A 24,619-nucleotide genomic window follows, 5' to 3' on the forward strand; every position below is an offset into this window, starting at 1 on the left:
ATACAATTTGCCTTTGCTGAAGAAGCAATGTCTGTAAGAACACAGGCGTATACATATTAGTCACTACTTTGAATCCCCAAAGCATATTGAATACTAAAACAAAAATAAATAATAGGCTTGAAATCAAACCGAAAAACACCGCTAACTCATCAATCGTTTTATGTTGTTTAATTGTGTCATTCCAGCAGGAATGACACACACACACACACACACACACACACACACACACACACACACACACACACACACACACACACACACACACACACACACACACACACACACACACACACACACACACACACACAGTGCTTGGACTCAGATATTCTGCAGGTGCGGGCGTTACAATATAGTAATGCCCGCACGTAAAGTAAAGTAAACCCAGGGCGATTATTCCCCCCTGTGCATGATTTTATTGATCGCAGCAAATGCACCCACTCCTGTTTCAGCCCTATTTCCTGTGTCTGAGAGCTCAGCAGCATCAGGCCGACAGACTTCAGGGGTATAATTACATAAGTAACTCAGGATCTCTCCTCTCCGGCACCACTTTCATTAGTGCTAAGGCCCTAATGGCTAGTCAGTGGATGCTAATTATGCAGCCACTTTCTAACAAGTCAACATTGATTATGTCTAGTGCCGAGCTCTATATCCTATTCCCATATATCTGTTTTGAAAGGTTTTATGAGCTGCGATGGGAAAGTTTTTTTTAATTTTTTTTTACCAAAGTCTGAATGACTTGAATGTTAAAATGATGAGTGTGTGTGTATCCAGAACCTCCTCCGCTCTGCACATCAGTGTGGAAAACACGCTTTGTGAAGACATTGGAGCAATCTCAACACACACACACACACACACACACACACACACACACACACACACACACACAAACAAACAATCAGGACACACAATCTACATTTCTTAAGAATTGTTGGTGAGGAAGTTTGTTTTTGCAAAAGGGGACGGTAGTCTACATGTTGAACATGATTCTAACACTGTATGCAGTATTAAAATATGTTAGCTCATAATAAAGCAACGTAGTACGTATTGAACGCAAAGGAGCGAAATGTGTGCCTCCATGGTAACGCAGACCATGTCCAACCGCTCATGACCATGATGGTATCAGTTTAACAAGAAGTTACATGATATCTATACGCTACAATATCCCACTACAACACTCTCCCATATATATATATATATATATCAATGAATTTAGCTCCATTGCGCTTACAGTCTAGTCTACTAACGCTAATGATTACACATGGTCAAATCTTAATTTATAGATATAGACACTATTCTTCACAATCACAGATATAACATGGACTGACAATGTATATTACAAACCGAAACCGAATACAGCCGACGCTGTAAATGAATGATGCATGATACATTTGAACCTTGCGGAGCTGGTGGGACAAAACTGAAACCTTCACCACTGGCTTAAACACCATTTCACCATGTATTTCACCATTATACAATACAATCCAATATCGTACGGACATTGCCTCTCAAAATGTCTTCTAGGCCTATACTTCAATATGGTTTTATGAGTCTATTTCGAGCATTGTATGGGCCCAGAGCGTCTCTCGTTCATCTATGCTGATGGTAGTCTACATGGCTGCCTAGCAACACCGGTTCAGCGCTGCAACATCAGTACCACGTATGGAGAGGCGCTGGCAATGGCCACCCGCAATCTACCGACGACCAGCAGTGCTCCTTTAGCTGCGGAAGCCAAACACATATGGCGTTATCCAAAATAACGACGTGCACTTGAACAAGACCATATATCCGCTTTAAATAAATACGACCATAAAACAATAAAACGTGAGGTCGTGACCATGAACGAACGCTAGAAGGCACCTTGCAAAAAAAACACCAAAAGCTACGTTGTAAGCAGTTTAAAACGCGACCAGAGGGTTGTTTTATACCGATTATGGTTATTCAGATATATTCGAATAAATAGGCTACTGGAGGTAGTATTTGTATGATCTAAATTAGAATGCGAATATACGTTCTCGATAATCCACTTTGTACAAGGCACGGTGGCATTGGCAATATAACCAACCAGGCCATAGCTGGACGCTCATCATGATGCATTGCATATTGCACTTTTGTTTTGTAGGCATCAGAATGAACAGAGATGGGCTAAACGCTTATACCTCCAGGAACGAAGTGAAATATCCATTTATAAAGCTATTCAGTTATTCAACGGATGGTAAATTGGGAATAGACTCCCACCACACGCGCCGCTATGCATGAACATCCCATTAAACGCAGTGGATTCTCTTGATTAAAAAAAAAACACATTTAAAAAGGCATGCGCTTACCTTAGTGCATCCTTGGCACGCTATTCTCTGCGGATGCAGGTCACACCCACGTCTTGATTCTGTATAACAGGTCTCTCTCTCTCACAGAATTATTGTTTAAAGAAAATGATTCTTCTTTTGTCACCCTATAACCAAGGCCTCATGAGCCGAGTCCATGCAGCCTGGTGTTTTTCATGGTGGCGCATGGACCAGCCCACTGCCACGCCTGCAGACCGTCGAAACCTGCGACTCTCGCCTGAGCAGATGAGATGCGCAAAGGGCTGACTCAGAGGAGTTCAGAGTAAACTGGTGAATCAGTCTTCACAGAATAACCTAAATATGGTATTTATCGTGCATTACTTGGGTGCAACCATAGGTTACTCCGCGTCGACTTAAATAACATGTTCGTGGCCTACATCATTTATTTAGTTAGGATTTTCTGCAAATTGGCGACACCTGCTGTTCCAGTTTGGGTTGCGTGTAAAATTATACTGGATCATGTCCGAACTGAATTAAAATATGATTGCAAATGCAATGCGATTAAGCATGATTCATGACGAGCATATAAATAATTGTGCATAGTTGGCAAAATCTTTAGTCAAATGTTTTACATTTAATAGTGTTTATTATTTAATTGTAAGCCCAACAGCAAAGGCAAGCACTGTGTCAGCAAGCTACAAGATTACATTTAATCAAACAATTTTAAAATATCGTAAACCCCCAATCTATAATGGTATGCGAGTGAGTGTTCTAAAGTGAGTGAGCGTGTTCATCAGATTATATCAGAAATAAAAAAAACTGAAGTCATCAAGACAGTGCACATTTTATTTTGGGGCATCCAAGGAAGTTTCCGAAATAAATACATTTACAAAATGCCAAACAAAATTCGTAAACTTCTAACTAAAATAAAATATGTAAAATAAATAATTTTTCAATCTTCTTCTGGAAACGCCTTTCCTTGAAGGAGCATGCCCCTAAAGGAACAAAGTTGGCTGAACAGATGTCATCACAAATGCATAGCCAGTTATGCATTGTGTTGCATTAAATGCAACTGATGAATTAGCTCTCATAAAAGTAATATACCATCGCGTGAGTGAGACTATGCATGGGCGTGTGTTTCAGAGTGAGTAGGTGTGTGTGTGTAATTAGGTTTTGGGAGAAACATGATGCTTTGATTCCGAACAGCATCAGTTTGCGTGGATTTCAACAGCAATGCTTTCATGTCAAGTGGTGTTTGGATGGACCCTAATGTGGCATTTACTGGAGAAGCTAAAACCTTCCCCCCTACAGAAAAAACATTACCGTCAAACACAGCACACAGAGTGTCCATCTCGTGTATAGTCAAGAGTGTAAACCCTATTTAATAACTTTATATTGTTGTAATGGCTTTGCAATATCCATCGTGATAACTTTAAGTAAGTAATTCATTTCGGAGATAACCTCTAGAGCAGCGGTACCCAAGCGTTCATCATCCCCACTTAAATAATTACCCCCAATAAAAACAGCCATGGTGAGGACCAGTGCGTCTGGACTAGTACCATTTGGTGCCATGCGGTGGCTCTGTTTGTCCAATTTCTAAGACCAATTTGGCTGCTATAATATATGGCGTTATTATGATCTATATTGTTCACATTTCAAATGTACAGACTGAGAGATACAGTACAAAATAATTGTACATACATTTAATGGGGAAAAAAAAAAAGGGATCTTAAAACTTAACATAATAAGCTCACCTGGCGAGTAATGACAACATTTCAAAACCCTTCTGGAAAGGGCAGATTAGCTCAACGGAGAATTCTGTTGAGTAAAAGCAAACATTACCAATTAACTCGCAGTTAAAAGGCTGCGGTTTGGTCAACAGTACAGGGGCCACATGCATTGAACTCTCCCTTGCCTAGGTCTCTGAGCAAATTAATGCCCAGCGATAAATGTTTGTGGTTATGTTTCCCAGAGGTTGAAACCGTGCGGTCATTCGAATCATTCTGGGAATGCGCATCACATAATCCCAAGCAAATAATGCCATACCAAGACCTCTGTCAACTTCTCTCACCTTGACGACACGCATTCTGTGTCGTCTAAGGTGGGTAGATGAATGCATACCCTGGGAGGCATTACCATTTGTGCATACCTCACAGGTTTTTCTATACATTTTGAATTGTGCCTGGAAAAAAAAAGGCATGTTTCTGAGGGCATTTCTCTATGCAGAAAAGTTTATTAATCCGTTTTCCGACGTTTGGACGTTAAAATCTAAACTACATTCAATAACCAAAATAAACACCCAAGTACCTGTAGATTTTCAACGATACATTAAACATGGGTTCATAAGGTCGCATTGCATTAAAAAAAAAAGTAAATTCAGACCTTTAATCTCTTCTCCTTGAATTACCCAATCAGATGTTTTTATGGAATCAGCTTGAATTCATATACAATGTCACAATTTGACTTTTGACGCACTTAACAGCCTTACAAAGGGGCCTCTTGTGATTGCCAATAGCAGCATTTTCCTGACAAATTAATTGCAATCAGCTGTGATGTAATTAATTCGTCAGGCATGACGAATGAATTACAGCTGATTGATTGCCTATTGTTAGGTCCTAGGAAAAGGATATAATGAAAGGATATATCCGTCCGGGTAGAATAAAACCAATGCTCATATTCTGTTCATAATTACAGGATTTGATTACAAAGTAGACGTGTTTTGAGTCACAAAACCTACTCTATAATTGTAAATTACTTCTAATGGGTCATTTAATGCATCTCTAAACAAACAATTGTTTATTTCAGTACTTTGAATGCATTTTATCCAAGAAGGAGGGTACATTTGCACATGATTGTAGCAACATATGCAGGTTCAGCATCACTGGTTTGCAACCGATGAACCAAGCCATGGCAACTCAATCCGCGAATATTTGCGCTCCTACATGCTGTGTTGCGAATTAAAGGCTCAGATGTGGGAGTGAATGGACATAAAGCAAAGCCATTACAACCATCTGACGGGCCTCAATAGCGCAGTTGGCAGTGCGAAAGCACACAGGCTTCAAAAAGGACGACACTGTTACAAAAATACCCTGCAGAGAGGCGCGGCGAGATTATACCGTGTAGATACCGTTAGACTAGATAAGGACGTTTCAAACATATGGGTGCCCTCTCCGCCTAGAGGGGGAAAAAAAGGGTTACCTGCTCTGGTGCCATCTGGATGATTAACTGGTAGGTGGGCATCACACAGTGCTGCAGCAACAGTCCATTGAGGTCGGCTTGCTCTCCGCCATAGGCTCCGACAGGCACGGTCAGCACGAATCCCTCCGACATCTTCAGCTCGGACATGTCTTTTAACTGCCAGCAAGACACATTACATTTACATTTAGCAGACGCTTTTATCCAAAGTGACTTACAGTAAGTACATTTGTCATAAGAAGTGAAACAATATATCGCCGTCGGTACAGTAAAGACGTTCATAGAACCAAGTGCAAGTACTGACAATCGCCAGGCTGACCCCATTCCCCGTACACAGCAGTGATAGCTAGCTACTGCAGATGCCACACGACTAAGTTCATGCTACACAACATGCATACACAACACAATTAAGTACATGCTACACAACATGCATGCACAACACAATTAAGTACATGCTACACAATTAAGTACAATGAATGAATACAACATGCATTAAGTGCGTTCATCAAGTGCCAGGACGTACAACAAACAACAGACAAATAAGGGACTGAATGGCTATGTAGAGTCTGGGTGAACTCTGAACAGGTGGGTTTTGAGACGTTTGCGGAAGCTGGAGCTCGTTCCACCACTGTGGTCCCGAGATAGAGAAGAGTTGTGATTTAGCTGATGGACCTTTGAAGACACCACATCGGTATCAATACAAAGCCCATGAGCCTCGTCTTTACTCTCCCAGTAAGCGCCTATTTCAGTATTTCCCCACCGTACAAACAGACCAGTAATGGCGTGTGGGGACACTGGTCACTGGTACACATTGGCGCAATAAATCAAAAGTGTGGGGAGACTGTAAGTAAGGAAGAAGTTGAGATCTGCCCTGAAAGTTTGGTTTTTCAAAATGACCCTACTTATTTAAGTGCTCGACACATTAGAGCACGCTGCTCTTGATTGGCCAGTTATAATGCAATGTGCTTTGTGAACTTTCTTTTGTCTGCTAAATCATTGGCTATACACGCTCAAAAGTGGACTATACTAGGTACTGTGATAATAATACACCCTTTGGAAATTACTTTTTTTTTGCGTAAAATAGTTGTGCCTTTCTGTTCTACTATAAATAATTTTACAAAGCACGGGACAGCTCACGTCGTCCTCGCCCCACAAGCCACTGTTCATGGCCTCTGCATTTCCATAACTAATAGCCTTCTTCAGGAAGTCCGTCCCGGTGTCGACTCCCTGCAGGCAGACAGACATACACCAAGCATTAGCCAGCGCAACGACGACCGTCACAGACACAAAAGAGGCCACTTGTTAAAGGTCCCATGAAATGCCACCCCCGAGTGTGATTAGCCGTTACAAGTCGTGATGGGTCGCTCTGTTAAGTGAACGATGGGAGTTCTGCTCCCGAATGCGAGCCGTTGTCTTTTTTTGTTCTCCCACGCTACGGGCTGCTACATGCGTTCATTCTACGCGTGCTATGCGTTGTCACGGCGCAATGCACGGCAGCCAGCAACCGATCACGAGAACAAGCAGCGAGGGGCGGGGGGGATTTCGATGCGCGACACACGTTGCCTGTGACTGACAGGAGGAAAAAGAGGAGAGAGACGAGTGGCGAGCGTGTGAGTACAAGATGAATGAGCAGGGCAGTTGCTAGGAATTATGGGCCCCCTGAAAGAATATCGGTGTGGGCCCCTCTACCCCATTCATTGCCACCTTAAATGTTCTTGTTTTTCAGCGTTCTTGACGGTGCCTGGTGTAATACACCCAATTTGTTTCCTCTTTTTTACATTTAACGACTTAACAAGTCAGAGTATTATTATGTAAATTATGTATTATTAATTGTCTTATTCTCATTTCCCTGATTTGCAACATGTTATTACACCTCTGATTGCAAATACATTTTCAATTAACCACTCAACAAATAGGTGTGGGTATTTTATTGTATTTAACAATGAAGTTACTGATATGCAAAAAACAAAGTGTCCTGGCTCAAGATAGTCCACAGGTAAATATGTAGCATTTAACTTAAATGTGCAAGTGAAACAAAGAGCACATGGAATACGTTGTTGTAAAACAAGTATCAAAAACAAGCCTCATCTAATCTCAATTAAAGTTTAAATTGGCTTGTTTGTTCACTGTAAGTCTCATCGCTAGGGTTAGTCACTCACTTCCGATGAGGAAGAACCATGGGAAGAACCAGGCACGTGCACACATAGGGCCCTAGGGGTGCTTGAGCCCCTGCCCTTTTTGCCTCGTATGAAAAAGTGCCCTCTGAGTGTTCAACAACAACAAAAGTGCTCGTCCGCGCTCGTCCCCCCCCCCCTTGTGGCTTGTTTTAATTCGGATTCATTCATATGAATATATATTAGTTCAGTGTATGCATAATCATTTTGTCATAGAGGCTACTGGGGGCTGTGTGTGGGCCCTTATAATTGTCATAACCTTTCCCCCCTATACGACTGCGCTGTGAATGAGACAAGGAAAAGATGCAGCATTTGGATGCATTTTGATCAGTGTTGAGAACACAAAGGTCAACACGCGCGCACGTGTCAAAATGAGCGTCGGAATTACGGCACGGCACCATTATAAAAGGTATACAGTAAGCGGTAATATGAAGAGCCGTTTGGGAGCCGAAAGAGCCAGCTCTTGTCGGTGAGCCGTTCCAAGAGATCCGGCTCACTAAAAAGAGCAGAAATTCCCATCACTAGTTACAAGCCGTTTTGAAAATCGGTCTCTTGTGACATCACAAGTGGGCGCGTCCACCGAGATGTGTGACGACGAGCAACGTTTGCTACAGTCCACTAATGGGTCTGTCGAGCTACCGATCGCCCGGTTTGTAATCGATTACAAACCGATTTTCAAGCCGGTTTGTAATCACACTCACGGGTGGCATTTCATGCGACCTTTAAAAGGTCTCTGGAGTGCAATACTTAACCTTTTCAGTGTCCTGCAGCACGGCCACTAGCAGGCGGATGTATTCGGAGGCCGCCTTGAGCGTGTCCACCTTGCTGGGCTTGTGGTCGGGGCGCATGAGGGGCACCATGCGCTTCAAGCGGAAGAACATGGTGTTCAGGTTCCTAATCTATTAGGTATTAATATAAAAAAATAATTTTAAAAAGAAGCACAACGCACAAGTTAACGTTTTCAAAAACATTGGCTCCACCACTGTTGTTCCTAAAGCACAAATGTGGTTCCTAAAGATGGTTCATGTTGGTGGTGAGGAAGCCAGTAAGTATGCATCCCAAGTCCTGCAGGTTTGTCCTACTTGTGTTTGAATGCAGCAATAATCCATACAATTCTTTTTTTGTTTGTTAAAGAGCTAGCTTGGCAGCAAAAGACGAGCCATCTGGGGGGGGGGTCGTAGCATACATACGGAATAGCAAATTCCGAAGCCTTTCAAAGTTTGACAGAGCGAGGTGATCCCACTCACTCGCAGGCGTTCTTTGGCGTTCACAATTTCCCTCTTTTTCACGATTTCACTGTAGTCCTCGGCGACCACGTACACGCCGTCCTTCCGTTTGAACTTGGCGATGCTGCTGTGGACGGGCAGCACCGCCTCGCCCCTCACACGCATCAGAATGTCACTCATCAGCTCCGCCGGTGGAACCTTCATCGTAAACGAAGTCCTGAAGATTGAGCTGATTCGTCTATGGATTGTTGATTTCGCGCACAGACGCACGCAATAAGGAACAACACAAAAAGAAGTCACACCTGTGTGTCAGGGCATGCCTAATTAATTATCAGCTGTGTGCGATTGTGTGCGTGCACGCGGAAGTGTGCGCGTGCGTTTGTTCTGGATGTCAACGATATATCACGCTAGGGTATACATTTTATGATGAATAATATATAATGATGACGATATAATTAGAATAAGAAGAATAACACCAATAAAAATATAGCAAATACAACTTTTTCATTAAAGAGTGTTTTGTGCGCAAAAAAAACCCACGAATTTACAATGGCTTAATTAAATCTATAACACACACACGCCCACGTTAGATACCTGACGTCGCGTACAGCTGTGGGGACCTGCCAAACCAGTTCCGCACTTCCCGTTCACTTATAGTTTGGATATGGCGTCCGACATATCACCAGAATGTGTGGCCGATAAGGTAACGTAAATCGTTCTTCTTTAAACATATTCAATTTGCGTGGTATCACTTTTTTTTTTTTACACACCACTTTGGGTTAAGAGGTTTATAGAGACCAATATGTATTTCGAAAGTGTCATGTTACAGGATGGCACCAACCGAAACCATCTGGGAGTTCTGGAGAGGGGGTAGCTCTGTTCAGCTTCGCGGAAACGCAGGCGGGTTTTAAAACTTTTAAAACCTGCGCGTTGTTGGTGTTACTTTTTTTTTGTTCAGATGAACTTGGGGCTCACTCTTATTGTCCTCAATCATTTGCCCACAGTTTTCCTCCCTTTTTCGACCGTGTGTGTGTGTGTGTGTTGATTCAACAGCGCCTCATTGGTAGCCAATCACAAGCTCAAACGGGGCGTGACGCGCCCCACTCAAATTACTATTATGAGGAAGAAGTTTCTGACGGCTGCGCAGTAGCACACCCAGCATCACTTCATTTAAAACTGACCCAAACACGGCATCTTACACGCCCCGAAACATCCAGACAACCTTAGATAAGTTGTTCGTGTCCATATCCTATCCCAGTAAACAAAGCATCGGCGATGTCATCGACCAATCTGCAGGCTTACTGCTTCACGGAACTCCATCATGAGCAGCATGTACAGAAAGTGAGTGTTTGACGAAATAAACAAGTCACTTAGTGAGTTCTTACGCCACAATACGTTGCCTAGCATCCCTTTGTTGACTACCGAGTGTGTGGGGTAATGTGTACTGTCGGATTGGATGGTTAGGATTGAGTCGGCCGCCAAGCATGGCGTGCGTAGTGGTGCTTGTGCTTGTGGTCAGTCGACTCCACCATGGTGGACACAGTCGCATGCGATGTGTCGGTTCAGCTCGGATGTAGCCAACGCGAACCCCGTGGTGTGACGTCACAAGCCGCTTCAGTCTGCGTCACACGCTAGTATGTGTGTTCAACATAATGTGTTGTACTGTGCAGTACTGTGCTGTAACATAATAATAATCATTCATAAACGCCTAGTTAACATACCTGACACTATCCCTCAATCAACCCAAACCCTAAACTTAGATGTGCAACCCTAAACTTACCCTTACTTTCTTTTTTTTTTATCATTGTTGTATCATATCATTCGTATCATACATTTCTCCAAGCGTGAAGCGGAAAAGCTGGTCTAGTGATGTGGTATCCCACAATCGACTGTTGCTGTGTCATCCTCCACGCATTAACGTCTAGCAATAGAGCTGCAAATGAAAATGGTGAACTTTCTCTCTCTGCGTCTCTCTTAGGTGGACCAATACCTGAGCCAGCTCCAGCTGTCTGACGCAAACCTGATGGACGTGTCGCTGCGCTTCAGGCGGGAGATGGACAAGGGCCTGGGCCGGGACACCAACCCCACCGCCGCCCTCAAGATGCTGCCGACATTTGTGCGATCCACCCCTGATGGCACTGGTAAGTGTCCGGCCAGTCACAGTTACTGCAGCATTTCTTTTTGAATTTGTTTTTTGGTAGGTTTTATTACTTGTAAACCCGGCCTTGGTCAGAGAGACTCCGACCCTCTTGGTTGGTTCCGTTGTGTGACATTAAAATAAACAATTTAAATCGTAGCCTTTGCGACTGGGTTGACTGATAATCATTGCTGGATTGCTTGACCACCTCTCATTTTACAGGTTGTTGTTGTTGTTGTTGTTGTTGATGCATACCCACTGTGTGTGCATCATAAATTGCTTTTTAAATCAGAATAAAATCAATTGTCCAAAGTGCTATTGTTACTTTTTGGAGCACCCTGCTCCCCTTTCATTAATCGTGGGCATCCCATTGGAGATTCAGGCCGAAACAGGCCGAAACATTCTCCCCCCCCCCTCGTCAAGATAACCCTTATCTCTGGCTTTCCATTACTAAGACTAGACGACCCAAGATTAGGCTTTTAAAGGCCCTATCCAACGGATGTCCGATTGCATTTGTCAAAAGTCTTTCGTAAAGTGTTTGTATAAAACCGGAGGCTAGGACAGGACATGGCTTTTTAAAACGATGTTGGTCGTGGTGGCTAGGATAGAGCTTTGCCTTGATATTTGAATCCGTCCAAAACCGAGGGTTAGATGTCAATAACTGGGCGTTACAGTTGACTATAGAGCACAAAATACTTGTCATAGTAACACCATTGCAGGCGTCATGTGTCATAACTACGCTTATACTAAAATAAAATGATAACTATGTTGGTTTAAGCCATTTATCGTAGCTGATTTTTTAAAAGTGGATTCTGTAAGCTTACAACACATTTTCTTTCACCGGTGATACTTCTACTCACCAGTGTTAACCTCAACAACTGTGTATCACGACTGAAAGCAGGGCTACATATAAGCCTGTATAGCACTTCCAAAGCCGTGTGAAGAAGTCACCCATGTTCACCGGAACTGTATCTAATGGTAAATGTATTTATATACATTATACTTTACAGTGTTGACTGACATTCACCCATTCATGCATTCATTCACACATTCACACACCGACGGCGGAGTCAACCACGCAGGGCGACAGCCAGCTCGTCAGGAGCAATTAGGGTGAGGGCGTCTCGCTCAGGGACACCACGACACTCAGCTTAGGAGGAGCCAGGGATCGAACCAGCAACCTTGCGGTTACCAGCCAACCCGCTCTTGTCTCCTGAACTAATGCGGGGACGCCCCTGGAAATGCAGTATCTCGATACCTTTCTTTTCTTTTGAAGAAAAGGGCCACTTCTTGGCTCTTGACCTTGGCGGGACCCACTTCCGTGTGCTCCTGGTGAAGGTGTCCTGCAATGGCAAGCAGAACGTGGAGATGGAGTCACAAATCTACGCCATTCCAGAGGAAATCATGAGGGGCAGTGGCTCTGAGGTGAGGGACGACAAACGACAACGCTTTTAGAAGTTTGGGCTTGTATTTTCAGCTCGCTGCCAATCTAAAGGGTCAAATGCTCAACCATGGTACATCATTTTAAGTATTTTTTTGTTCAATGAACCGGACCAACTTTTGATCAGGATTGTTCTGTTGCAACGGTTATAGTCTGCTCTCTCCTAGGTTCGTTGTACTTTAAATGTCTGCATAACCTTGCTAACCCTTGTTCTCATGATCCACAGCTATTTGACCACATTGCTGATTGTCTGGCCAATTTCCTGGACAAATTGGGCATAAAAGAGAAAAAGCTTCCACTCGGCTTCTGCTTCTCATTCCCCTGCCAGCAGACGAAGCTTGACGAGGTAAAGTTAACTTTATTTTGCCTTGAACTTTTTCATATCAGTCGCTACGGTAATTATTACAATATCAGTACATTTATTTGTTACCGTACGTTCACACCAAAAGCGAAGCCGAGGCACGAATACATAGAAAGTCAACGCAAAGACGCAAATAGATGTGCAAACCTTGTCTGAGTAACGAGAGTAGAATATTTGCTTTTGGTGTGAACGCACCTTTAGTGTGCAATCATTCTTTAAACTTTTTTTAACAGAATAAAATACAAATGTGTTTTATTGTCAAAAAAACATCACATTCCCTTTGCATATCCCCTCCTCCCTGTGCCCACTCTGAATCAAACAGGAACATGCTCGGGATGAATGATGAAGGCTGGTCGAATTCATTAATAAAATCAATCCAGAGTTCACGAATCAGTATTTACTCGTTGTGCATTGTTGGCACTTTCTTGGTGTGAAAGATTCTGCGATTGTTCTCACAATTGTACACAAATCTGTAGGCAATTTAATCTGTTTTATATACAGTCTTATGTCAAGTCCGTTTACCCCTTTATCATATGCAGACTATGTCCGTTACAAGGCAAGGCAACTTTATTTACTTTATTACACCCACACCGTTGCTCCGTTGGCCACGTAGTTCTTTACCTTCTTACCGGTATTACCACTACTATTGTAGAGTGGGATACAATTCTAAACAGAGATTTCAACCCGTCAAATCCCATCCGTCACCGTTTTAATTGCATTAATTGTGTGTTAGTTGACCGTGACCCATGTTGACCATCGTTAAGTCACTATTTCTACACAAAAGGGGAATTTCAAAGTACTACGTCCTGAACAAAAGCCAAACTGAAACGCAATAATATCTGAGATGCTTGGCTCTATAGAGAGTGATGCTGCCTGACCAGCTCAAGGGCATGGCATACATCTATAGACACATTGGACTCCTACTGGTATCGAGTCTTTAGTTCCCTTTGTCACATCGCTGTAATTCAGAGCATGAATAGATAGATAGATAAATAGATAGATTTACTTTATTTATCCCAAGCTGGGAAATTGCAGTGTAGCAGCAGCATTACACACAGTAACAAACAATACAAATAGAGAGAAATAACCTTGACAGTTGTATAAAAAAGAGGCAATATAAAATGTCATATAAAAATTTTATAAATAAGCAGTATAATTGTAGAATAACTGTTGAATATAAAAAAACCAACAAAAACATGTTCACCCCCACAACATGTACAACAACCTTCAACGTGCTCATAAAGTTAACTTTAGTATGATTGTCACATTGACTAAATCTAAGGTGAACAAAACTTTAATGCATTCCCTCGTCTGCGAACATGATTTCTGCCCGAGTCGTGTTGGAGAGATTTTCAGCTCCCAAGATCTCTACAGTACACACAATACACTAAATGTGTATTCTTTGCAAATGCAAGCCTATATATTGTATGACAAACTTGAGGTTATTCACCAAAATGTACACATCTCAAAAGTCAGTTCAACCTGTATAGTCCATGTGTGTTTAAAAGCTTAAAGACCGGGTAAACCAAATTCAGTATTTTTCTTCTTATCATATTAATTAGGCCTTAAATATGTCCCTCAAAACATGTAAAAAATATTTTTCCCATTCATCATTTCCTTGAGGAGCTAGGCCTCAGAGAATGTTCTGTGTGTGCAGGTTTAAAATGGGCGGGTCTACATCGATGACCGCTTTACGTAAAGCGGTCATACTCACATAAACCCGCCCCCTGCTGCCCTCTAGGTATAAATACATTAACCGCGCACTAGCATTCTGTGGTTTCACCCGTCTATGGTTTTACCGCTCACGAGTCTGGTTTGAATTGTCAGTTTGCAGTTGGCTCTCCGGTGATGGGCGTGGTTTCCTGGCCTGCAGCGCACACGCCCCCACCGTCCTGAGCCAGGGATTACTGCTCATTTTTCATCAACTTTGAAGCATAATTTTATATACTTCGCGATTTTTTTAGTCCTTCAAATTTGGCAGGGTGGTTAATAATATATTTTCCTGTGGTATTATAAACTCAAAACCCATAATTATTCTTGGTTTACCCGGTCTTTAAAGCTAATTTAACACATGCAGTCTCACACAGAAATATTCCAGTACATTGCCTGCATGGGACCATCCGTGAATGGGAACAGAGATCGAAATGCTGGAAAATCTGGCAAAACATCGAATGAAAGCAGTAAAATTGCCGGGAGAAGCACGTTAACGGTTACGTTTTCATGCAAGACGTGTTCACGTGGAGCGAGTGAACTAATTGCAAGACTCCGCTCATGAAGTAGTTGAATTTGCAACCGTTTCTGTTAATGCATCAATGCTTTTCAGCTGATTTGATAACAATATCATTATCAGTACAGCTTATTGTGTTAGCAACAAGCTCCTTTTCTTCAGGAATGTACTAGTTTGGAACTAGAGATTCCAAAACAAGGGCGCTCCTCTCAGCTCGCTAGTTTTATGGCAGCTGGCCTCTACAAGTCTTCCATTACGGTCATCTGTTGGACCGCCCCTTGGCCCATCTATTCCGGAATTGCTATACCATGTATGAAATGGGGTAAGAGGGAAATGTTCCAGCTGCATGTGTGACTATGTGAAAATCACTAGCGGTATCTTAAAGGTCATTAATGTCCAATAGCGGGCCAGGTAAATGGTCCTCATTTCCAGAGTGCTTTTATCCAAAGCACTTTACAGTGTTGACTGACATTCACCCATTAATGCACACATTCACACACCGACGGCGGAGTCGACCACTCGCTCAGGGACACCACGACACTCAGCTAGGAGGTGCCAGGGATCGAACCAGCAACCTTGCGGTTAATAATAATAATGCATTTCCATCTGCAATTTGTGTTGAACATTATTTTTCACTAAAGTGATCAATATTGTTGATTTAAAATGATGAGCATATACGAAGGATATTTATATCTAACCCTATATATTTTATATGGAAACAATCAACAACCATAATGACCCCCCCCCCCCCACACTCTCTTCCCCTCCCCTTTTGTTTCTATGGTAAATGCTGCATTTTAGGTGCCTGTAATAGACAAGCAAGACAATTTTCCAAACCAATCAAGGAAGAGAGCTAATGATTGATTCTAAATACAGCTTTGACATTTCTAACACACGACTCTAATAATTGATCTCCTTACCTGCAGGCAGCTGCTTCTTCTGTCTTGGAAATACAATTAATAAGAAACCTTTTCTTTAAGTGTTAAGAAGGGCCCTGGATGTGCCGTTATGTACGTCTGGTGGATACGTGATGAAAAATACTTTAGATGCTGTTTGTTCTAGTGCCCGGCTTCAATAAACATCGGCAGCTAAACTCACATGTGCATTGTTATACATCATAAGAACAAAACACGGTATCACAATGTATGCTAAATGTAATTTGATGCATCTCAGAGTAGAGAGAGAGATTCAGAGTACCAGTACTTTATTAATACTGATGGGAAAGAGGTAACGTGTTGCATGCAGGTCTAAAGCCTAATTTTTACTCCTGCGTAAAGTGCTGTACGTCGGTTCCGGAGAGCCCTCTGCGTCGCCGGAGAGCCTCTCCGTCGTCTCCGACTGCATGAAATATTTCTCGAGTGTCCGTCACTCCGTCAAGCGACAACGGAGACGGCAAGGGCTGCGATTGGTCCTCTAAAAACACAATTTCCGGAATGACCTTTCCTACTACCACAACGTGAACCCTACTACTGATCGGGATCAGGAAATTGCGTAGCGTATCCGGTGCCACGACGGAGAACTTTGGGGGGGGGGGGGGGGGGGTCGAGGGGTCTCCGTGGTTACGCAGTTGGATAGCGCATTACGTGGTTGTCGAAGTGTAACCTGCGCTTAAGCCTCTTGTTTGTTCCCCGTTCCTCCTGCAGAGTGTCCTGGTCTCCTGGACAAAGGGCTTCAGGGCAAGTGGAGTAGTGGGAAAAGACGTGGTGGCCGTGCTGAGGACCGCCATCCAGAAGAGAGGGGTGAGTGATAAGTGATGGGAATTTCGGCTCTTTTTTTTTTTTTTAGTGATCCGGATCGTTTGGATGACATTAATGCTAGGTAGGGCAATTTGTTTTAAAAGCATATATTTATACACATACCAAGATTCTCTTGGTATGGAGAATTTTACTGAATATAATATAATACATAGGATTATAAAGTCTGAAGGAGAGTAGACACATACCAAGATTATCTTGGTATGTGTCTACTTTCCTTCAGACTGAAGGAAAGTATTATATTATATTCAGTAAAATTCTCCATGATTCCACATTATTCCACATATTGCCCACCGCTCCTTGTCCATGGCGCATCACAGGTAGCATTATAATCAATGGAATCTCTTAATCTATTCTACTCTATTCATGCATCTGTGTCTGTCTAATCCCAGGACTTTGATATTGACATTGTCGCCGTGATCAATGACACAGTGGGCACAATGATGACCTGTGGCTACGACGACCATCACTGCGAGATTGGCCTGATTGTCGGTAAGAGCTCCGGGCTCCAGCTCTGTAATTGTCTTCTGGTGTCGTGCAACTCGCTCATCCCGGTTAACAAGCCTCTGCCATTGAGATTCACTGGATAGCATGCTGCTTGGATGATTTGCAGTCTTCTTTTTCTTTGTAATTATGTGCATTTCCGTTTTGTGTTTTTTTTTTTTGTTAACTGTTTATATCCTATATTTAGTCTAGAGTCTCAAAGCAGATGAAGGCCAGTAATTATAGGCCAGTGCAATGATTATACTCCCTCTCCTGGCAACACATACTGGCATATGTTGCCGAGAATAATTGATATTTCCAATCTGATATTCATAATCTCCAAAGTGCCTGTATTTATAAATTGAGAACATTTAAGTATTTAGTTTTATGTATTGTGACAAGCGTCCCTGTGACTTCATTGACTGGACAGTGACCTCAGACAGTGAAGTGGGGGGAGAGGGAGAGTGAAGTGGGACGTTCTGATCAGAATCAAACCTGGGTCCGCTGCAGGGCACACGGCCCACAAGTGGTGAGCAAGTAAAGGCTTAGTTATGGCTCCACATCGAGGCAGCGCAAGGGGCTTTACGGACCCTTTACGTCCCTCGCGGACCCTCCCTGCGTCCACCGCGCGCCTCCAAACATTTGTAACCTTGTGACGAGGCGACGCAGCAGTGTGTGAGGTGTGAGGTAGGGCTGCTCGATTTTGGGAAAAAATGAGAATCACAATTTTTTTTGGTCAAATGAAATCACGATTCTTCAAAGGATTCTTTTTGAGTTTGAAAATAAAATGCATTTATTTGGCATTTCGGCAAAAAAAACAACTCACTGTAACAGAGTTTTCAAAATTCTTAAACTACACAAAATGTTAAATAAAAAAATAGAAAACGTTCAAATTGAAAATAATGTACAAATAAATATGTATCCAGCTGTTCTGTAATTTCTATAAAACTTTCAATTAATAAAATAAATATACTAGAAAATCAAATAAGACAACTTAAATTAACTTAAATTAACTTTCTCGTGTTTAGTGCACTGACACATTTTTAATCTAACGTTTTTTGTAAACGACACTCAACAAATTGCATTCTGTAAATTGATCCAGTAATGGATTAAGGCTGGAAGGACTGGCCTGGCCCATCATACTCAGAACTCACTGAAATGAACTTGAACTTGAACTTCAGAATCAAAAAAAAAAATATATATATATTATTATTTTTTTTTTCGAAAGAATCGTTCCCAACTCGATTTTATTCATTTGGAGATCAGTCTGACCCAAGAATCGAAATCGTGATTTCAAAATTCGATTAATAATCGCACAGCCCTAGCGTGAGGTGAGCCACCGGAACCTGCCCCCCGGCTTTTGTCACCGGGGCTCGTCTGATCGGGTGTCTTTCCAGTAGGGATGGGTCAGAATATTCGATTATTCGATTATTCGTTCCCGAGGGTCAAAGTCGATTTTTAACATTTGGACCGTTAACATTTTTTTCCCATTCAAATAAACAAGAATTAACGGACGGAACTAATGTTGGTTCTGTAGCACTATTACAACACAAACACTGATCACTGTTAAAGTTATTTTTTTTGCGTTTAAGATATTAAGTGATTTCTTGCCGATGATCCACGGCTGCCTTTGTAAATGTCGGCACACATCGAATAATCGATCATTCGTTCATAACCACCCACTGATTATTCGACCATGAAAAATTTGAGTTATTCACATCCCTACTTTCCAGGCACGGGCACCAACGCCTGCTACATGGAGGAGGTGCGCAACATGGAGCTGGTGGAGGGCGACGAGGGCCGCATGTGCGTCAACATGGAGTGGGGGGCGTTCGGGGACGACGGGGCGCTGGACGATCTGCGCACCGCCTTCGACCGCGAGATCGACGCCGGCTCGCTGAACCCCGGAGGGCAGCTGTAAGTGTTGTCCCCTAGTACAGTGATTTTCAAACTGTGGGTTGTCCGTGACGGTACTGCAGGTGATCCTTGGAAAAGTAAACAAAAATATGAAATAATATTTTTCATTAAAAATATTTTTCATTAAAAAAAATTTAAAATATGTATGTATGATATACAATTTAACTTAAATTGAAGGTATTGTGTTGATTACTAAAATATCCTAGTGCAAAATATTAGAACGTTCCAGAATGTTTGGTCTAGTGGCCAGGAGGGAACTTTGAAATTCAGTGCTCAGAACCGCGAGGTGGATCGCTGGATGGCAGCAGTGTTCTCCGAAGACAAAAGAGGCAGAGATAACCAACGATGAAGAGGTTGACAGTGAGTCGCAGGCGTCTACAAGCCAGATTCCTCACAAGGATCACTGCTGTGGATATAAGCCCGGTGTTCAAATGAACCTGATTACGTCCTCATATTTAATAAATACATTAAATACGTGGCAGCCGTCGCGTGCAGTAAACGTTCTTTTAACAAGCCTGTTGCACTGATGCTCTGTTACATATAGTGCTAGTAAATGCTCTATAAAGAGGTGCGGGTAATTCGGGTAGTGTGTAGACATATTTTATTATGTGTAACATGGGATGGTCTGCGGAAATCCTTGATTGTAAAAAGTGGTCCACACACACTCAAAGTTTGAAAACCCCTGCCCTAGAACATGGAGGACCATGTGTTGTCCCCTGGTACATAAAGGACCAGAGGTCCCCTAGTACATACAGGACCAGGTGTTGTCCCCTGGTACATACAGGACCATGTGACGTCCCCTGGTACATACAGGACCAGGTGTTGTCCCCTAGTACATACAGGGCCAGGTGTTGTCCCCTGGTACATAAAGGACCATGTGACGTCCCCTGGTACATACAGGACCAGGTGTTGTCCCCTAGTACATACTGGACCAGGTGATGTCCCCTGGTACATACAGGACCAGAGGTCCCCTAGTACATACAGGGCCAGGTGATGTCCCCTGGTACATACAGGACCAGGTGATATCCCCTGGTACATAGTCATTATGGAGACTGATGATTTTGTATGATTGGATTGCAAGAAAAGGCTTGTTTTGAACCGCTGCTAATGATGGTAAATTTCTTTAAGTAAGTAAGTAAGAAAAAAATCAACCAAGTTAATCAATCGGTTCAATAGATCCGTAGATGAGGACTGCTGCCATTTATAATCGCCTTTTGTAGTGTCGTGTGTCTACTGTCGTGTGTGTGTGTAGGTTAAATGAAGAATAAAATGGGCTGGATAAAGAATACATGCAAAGCGATAACGAGTAACCAGACGGAAAACATTTCTTTGCCCTTAAACGTCAGGGTAATGATCCTGGGACCAGGTTCCTACAACATCAACTATGCTGGGCCATAAGCAGGTATTTGGAGAAATGAGTCGCCCAAGTTAACAAATTGTGAAAGATGGAGGTGCAAAATAATTTTGTCTTGTACCTGCAATAGAGAAAAGTTCTACCGGCCAAGCAATTGTTTAAATAGTTCTGCTCTTGTTGTCTCATCTCTAACCTCGTCAAACTCTTAACTTGGCCGTCTTGGCCAAAGACTCAGTTAGGTCCAGTCACGGACTCAAATATCGGGTGAGTCGTGGAGAATCGATAATGAATCAACACAGCCATAGGAACAAACAACATGGTGACTCTCTCTGTCTATGTTTTAGTTTTTTTTAAAGTTTTTTTTTAAGGGAGTGAGCACAGAAGTGTGTGGCTTTGCCACTTTTTTTTTTGGAAAACTGAAATAGACACACTCGAAATACTACTTTTCATGTCCAGCTGTATGGGTTACCATGGACACAGGAAAGAGCAGTGTAACATGTCTTGTTCCTGCAGCTAAGCCCACCGCTTTTTTGAGTTCCTCTTTCGATGGCGCCATACAGAAAGCACACTAGTATATCAATTGTATGATTTGCATTCAGTTGTAGTACTCCAGAGTAAGCCTATCGTTATTTAGTGTCATGCCATGCCATCAAGCAATTTGTTACTTGTATTGTTCATGTATCTACATGAGTACAATTATAATTGTTGTTATCATTATGTCAGTTTGCTAAAGTATTTGAGCTATTTAACTTTTGCCTACAAGTCAACCAAACAAAACCTGTGTGTCCGGTGTCACACACACATGGGGCGGCAGTAGCTCAGGAGGTAGAGCGGGTTGGCTGGTAACCACAAGGTTGCTGGTTCGATCCCCGGCTCCTCCTAGCTGAGTGTCGTCGTGGTGTCCCTGAGCGAGACGCCCTCACCCTAATTGCTCCTGACGAGCTGGCTGTCGCCCTGCGTGGTCGACTGGGTCGAATGGGTGAATGTCAGTCAACAGTGTAAAGCGCTTTGGATAAAAGCACTATATATAAATGAGGACCGTTTACCATTTACACACTGCCTGGCATATCTGGTGCATTTGATTTACAAACTTTTCTTTTTAGGTGGAGCACGGGGCCTGCATGTCTAATGTGGTCTAAGTATCCCAGCAAAAGTCTGCTTCCATGTCTGTTCCCAGTCTGTCTAGAATTCAACGTGTGAATAGTGCGATGCAATGTGCAACCAACTGTCAAACACCTGCTCCATAATTGCCAGTCCTTCCTGTGTGAAACCTTCTTGATTAGCAACCTGTGGTGGCATATTTTCAAGTTTGCACAGCAGGAACTGATTGGGTTTTATTCATCCAGAACTAAGGCAGGCTTTTTGTAAACGGACAGATGTATGAGAAGTTTTGTTCAAAAATGTTACCAAAAAAACGCTTGAATAACTTTTGACAAGGCATTTTATGCCCTCATCATCGATACTGAACACATCTCGCTTTCTCATCTTTTGCTCTCTGTCTCTCATCCGCAGGTTTGAGAAGATGATCAGTGGCTTCTATATGGGCGAGCTGGTTCGCCTCATCCTGGTGAAGATGGCCAAAGACCAGATGATCTTCCAGGGTCAGGTGACCCCCGGCCTACTGACCAGGGGCCACTTCAACACCAGCCACGTCTCTGCCATCGAAGATGACAGGTGAGGCTGTGGGTGGGGGTTATGGGAGGTGGTGGAGTGACGGGTGGGGGAGAGACAGGAGGGGATATGGGGGATGGAGTTACAGCGGGGGGGGGGGGGATAGGTGGTGGAGGTGGTGGAGCCTGAGACATGTTTGGGTAGGGATTTGACAGGTGGGGGTATGGGTCTTGTGGAGTTGGACATTCACACACCGACGGCGGAGTCAAACCACGCAGGGCGACAGCCAGCGGGTCAGGAGCAGTCAGCAACCTTGCGGTGACCAGCCGACCCGCTCTACCTCCTGAGCTAATGCCGCCCATAATTATATACTTGAAAGGGACTGGAGCTGCTGATGCTCTGAGCGTAGGCTGCATGATGGACCTCTCTGTATGGTGGAGGTGGGTTTAATAATAACGTGGATTAATATAGAGCCTTTCACTGTACCCAAGGTCGCTTAACAAAATAGGAAGGGGGGTGGGGGGGGGTAGTGTACATAAGTTAGCACTTGAAAGAAACAGAAGTGAGCAGCCGTAAAGGGAATTATTGTGTATCTCTGGATGATGTTCTTCGTGAGTGAAAAACACAGAGAAGTCTTCCTGTCTGTACTTTCACTATTTATTTGAATACAAATGGATCTTCTTATTTGGGGCACAGCTGACAAGAAGCATTCGCGCATTCTAACCTGCGTGGCTGTATACACAACCACCAGATGCCGCCGTTTCAATTCCATTCAAAAAGCTTTATTGGCACAATATTGTTGTAAACAGTATTACCAATGCATTATTTATCTATATTTTTTGTACCTGATGGAATTATGTGTAGTAATTACTATTATGCATAGTAATAATAAAAATAAGGCAAAATAAAACCTTGGGTTTCCAGACTTTATGTAATCTTCATGAGGTTTCAATAATATTAATATTAGAGATTGAATTAATATTAATTAATAATTTGAAAGTAGCATATACTGTAGGTCCTTATGTTACATCATAGTTGACGTGAATCATTAAAACTAGAAAAGGTTCTATCTACATAAAGATCACTGAACCTCATTATCCCTTTTCTATGCTTCAAAGGTGTGATCCAATTTGGCTGGTGAAAAGTCGTGATTATGGAGTGTAGATCAAAAGTGTTTCCCTCTGGTTATTCTCCCACCTTATTGTGAGAGTTGATGTTACCACGGGGTTGGATGTAACCTGTCACATCTTCAGATTAGAAAGATGAGATGAACCCAGGGTGTGGCGGGACGATGACATGCATGACATGCCCTCCGGTAGGGCTGCTCGATTTTGGAAAAAATGAGAATCACAATTTTTTTTTTGGGCAAGATTGAAATCACGATTCTTCAAACGACTCTTTTTGAGTTTGAAAATAAAATGCATTTAACTTGTCTTGAACTTCAGAATCTAAATATATATATATTATTTTTTTTTCCAAAAGAATCGTTCCAACTCGATTTTATTAATTTGGAGATCGTTTGACCCAAGAATCGAAATCGTGATCAAAATTCGATCAATTGCACAGCCCTACCCTCCGGTTCATACCAGTCTATATCTGGAGATTTGACATTGTAACATCTTTTATTTAACTATTCAATTGTGAACGAAAAATAAATGCAAAACTTACAGATTTCCTTTTTCCTTCCTTTCTTTAACCAGAGAGCCTTTTTGCGATTTTTGCAAATCGCGCTCCGTCATCACATCGCCGTCGCTCACTTTGAATTCGATTAATTGATCCGCCCGTAGTTTCCACTGCGCTCAACATGCCTCACCCCCCACCCCTGTCCCCTGTCCCCCGTCCCCCCCCCACCCCAACAGGGACAACGCCGGCCTGCTGGCCGCCGAGACCCTGCTGCGGGCGCTGGGCCTGAGCCCGTCAGCCGAGGACTGCGTGGCCGCGCAGCGCGTGTGCCAGGTGGTGTCCACCCGCTCCGCCCACCTCTGCGCCGCCTCGCTGGTGTCCGTGCTGCGGCAGATCCGCGACAACAAGGCCGCCGAGAAGCTCCGCACCACCATCGGCGTGGACGGCTCCGTCTACAAGAGCCACCCGCAGTGAGTACATGGAGCACTGCCCCCCCCCCCCTCCCTCCCCCCCCCCACAGTGACTACATACAGCCCCCCCCCCCCCCCTCCCACAGTGAGTACATGGAGCACTGCCCCCCCATCTCCCTCCCCCCCCCACAGTGACTACATACAGCGCCCCCCCCCTCCCACAGTGTGTACATGGAGCACTGCCCCTCCCTCCCCCTTCCCCCTCCCCCCCCCCCACAGTGACTACATACAGCCCCCCCCCCCTCCCACAGTGAGTACATGGAGCACTGCCTCCTCCCTCCCCCCCCCACAGTGACTACATACAGCCCCCCCCCCTCCCACAGTGAGTACATGGAGCACTGCCCCCCCCCCCCCCTCCTCCCTC

The 24,619-nt window shown here is 43.4% G+C and overlaps 2 protein-coding genes across 4 annotated transcripts in view; one reads left to right on the forward strand and one right to left on the reverse strand.

The window, feature by feature from the left end:
• Nucleotides 1-1,633: 1,633 nt before the first annotated feature.
• On the reverse strand, nucleotides 1,634-9,081 carry figla (folliculogenesis specific bHLH transcription factor; the record flags this gene model as incomplete). Its single annotated transcript, XM_084468138.1, has 6 exons — nucleotides 1,634-1,719; nucleotides 5,299-5,371; nucleotides 5,481-5,636; nucleotides 6,615-6,704; nucleotides 8,404-8,550; nucleotides 8,899-9,081. 6 exons carry the CDS (start codon nucleotides 9,079-9,081, stop codon nucleotides 1,634-1,636), a joined length of 735 nt encoding a protein of 244 aa, XP_084324264.1.
• Nucleotides 9,082-9,535: 454 nt separating this feature from the next.
• Nucleotides 9,536-24,619, forward strand: part of hk2 (hexokinase 2) — a 43,157-nt gene continuing 28,073 nt past the window's right edge. For 2 of the 3 annotated variants that reach the window (XM_084468443.1, XM_084468445.1), the window contains exons 1-9: nucleotides 10,067-10,218; nucleotides 10,856-11,018; nucleotides 12,291-12,439; nucleotides 12,682-12,801; nucleotides 16,687-16,782; nucleotides 17,190-17,289; nucleotides 19,014-19,197; nucleotides 22,064-22,225; nucleotides 24,022-24,255. In XM_084468443.1, the coding sequence (XP_084324569.1) occupies nucleotides 10,153-10,218; nucleotides 10,856-11,018; nucleotides 12,291-12,439; nucleotides 12,682-12,801; nucleotides 16,687-16,782; nucleotides 17,190-17,289; nucleotides 19,014-19,197; nucleotides 22,064-22,225; nucleotides 24,022-24,255 (1,274 nt within the window). In that variant the 5' untranslated portion in view covers nucleotides 10,067-10,152. Of the gene's footprint in view, nucleotides 9,581-10,066; nucleotides 10,219-10,855; nucleotides 11,019-12,290; nucleotides 12,440-12,681; nucleotides 12,802-16,686; nucleotides 16,783-17,189; nucleotides 17,290-19,013; nucleotides 19,198-22,063; nucleotides 22,226-24,021; nucleotides 24,256-24,619 lie in introns of those variants that run through there. The other variant, XM_084468444.1, reaches the window with a different exon arrangement.

The sequence above is a fragment of the Micromesistius poutassou genome (assembly GCF_964030765.1).
Source record: "Micromesistius poutassou genome assembly, chromosome: 5".
Lineage (NCBI taxonomy): Eukaryota > Metazoa > Chordata > Actinopteri > Gadiformes > Gadidae > Micromesistius > Micromesistius poutassou.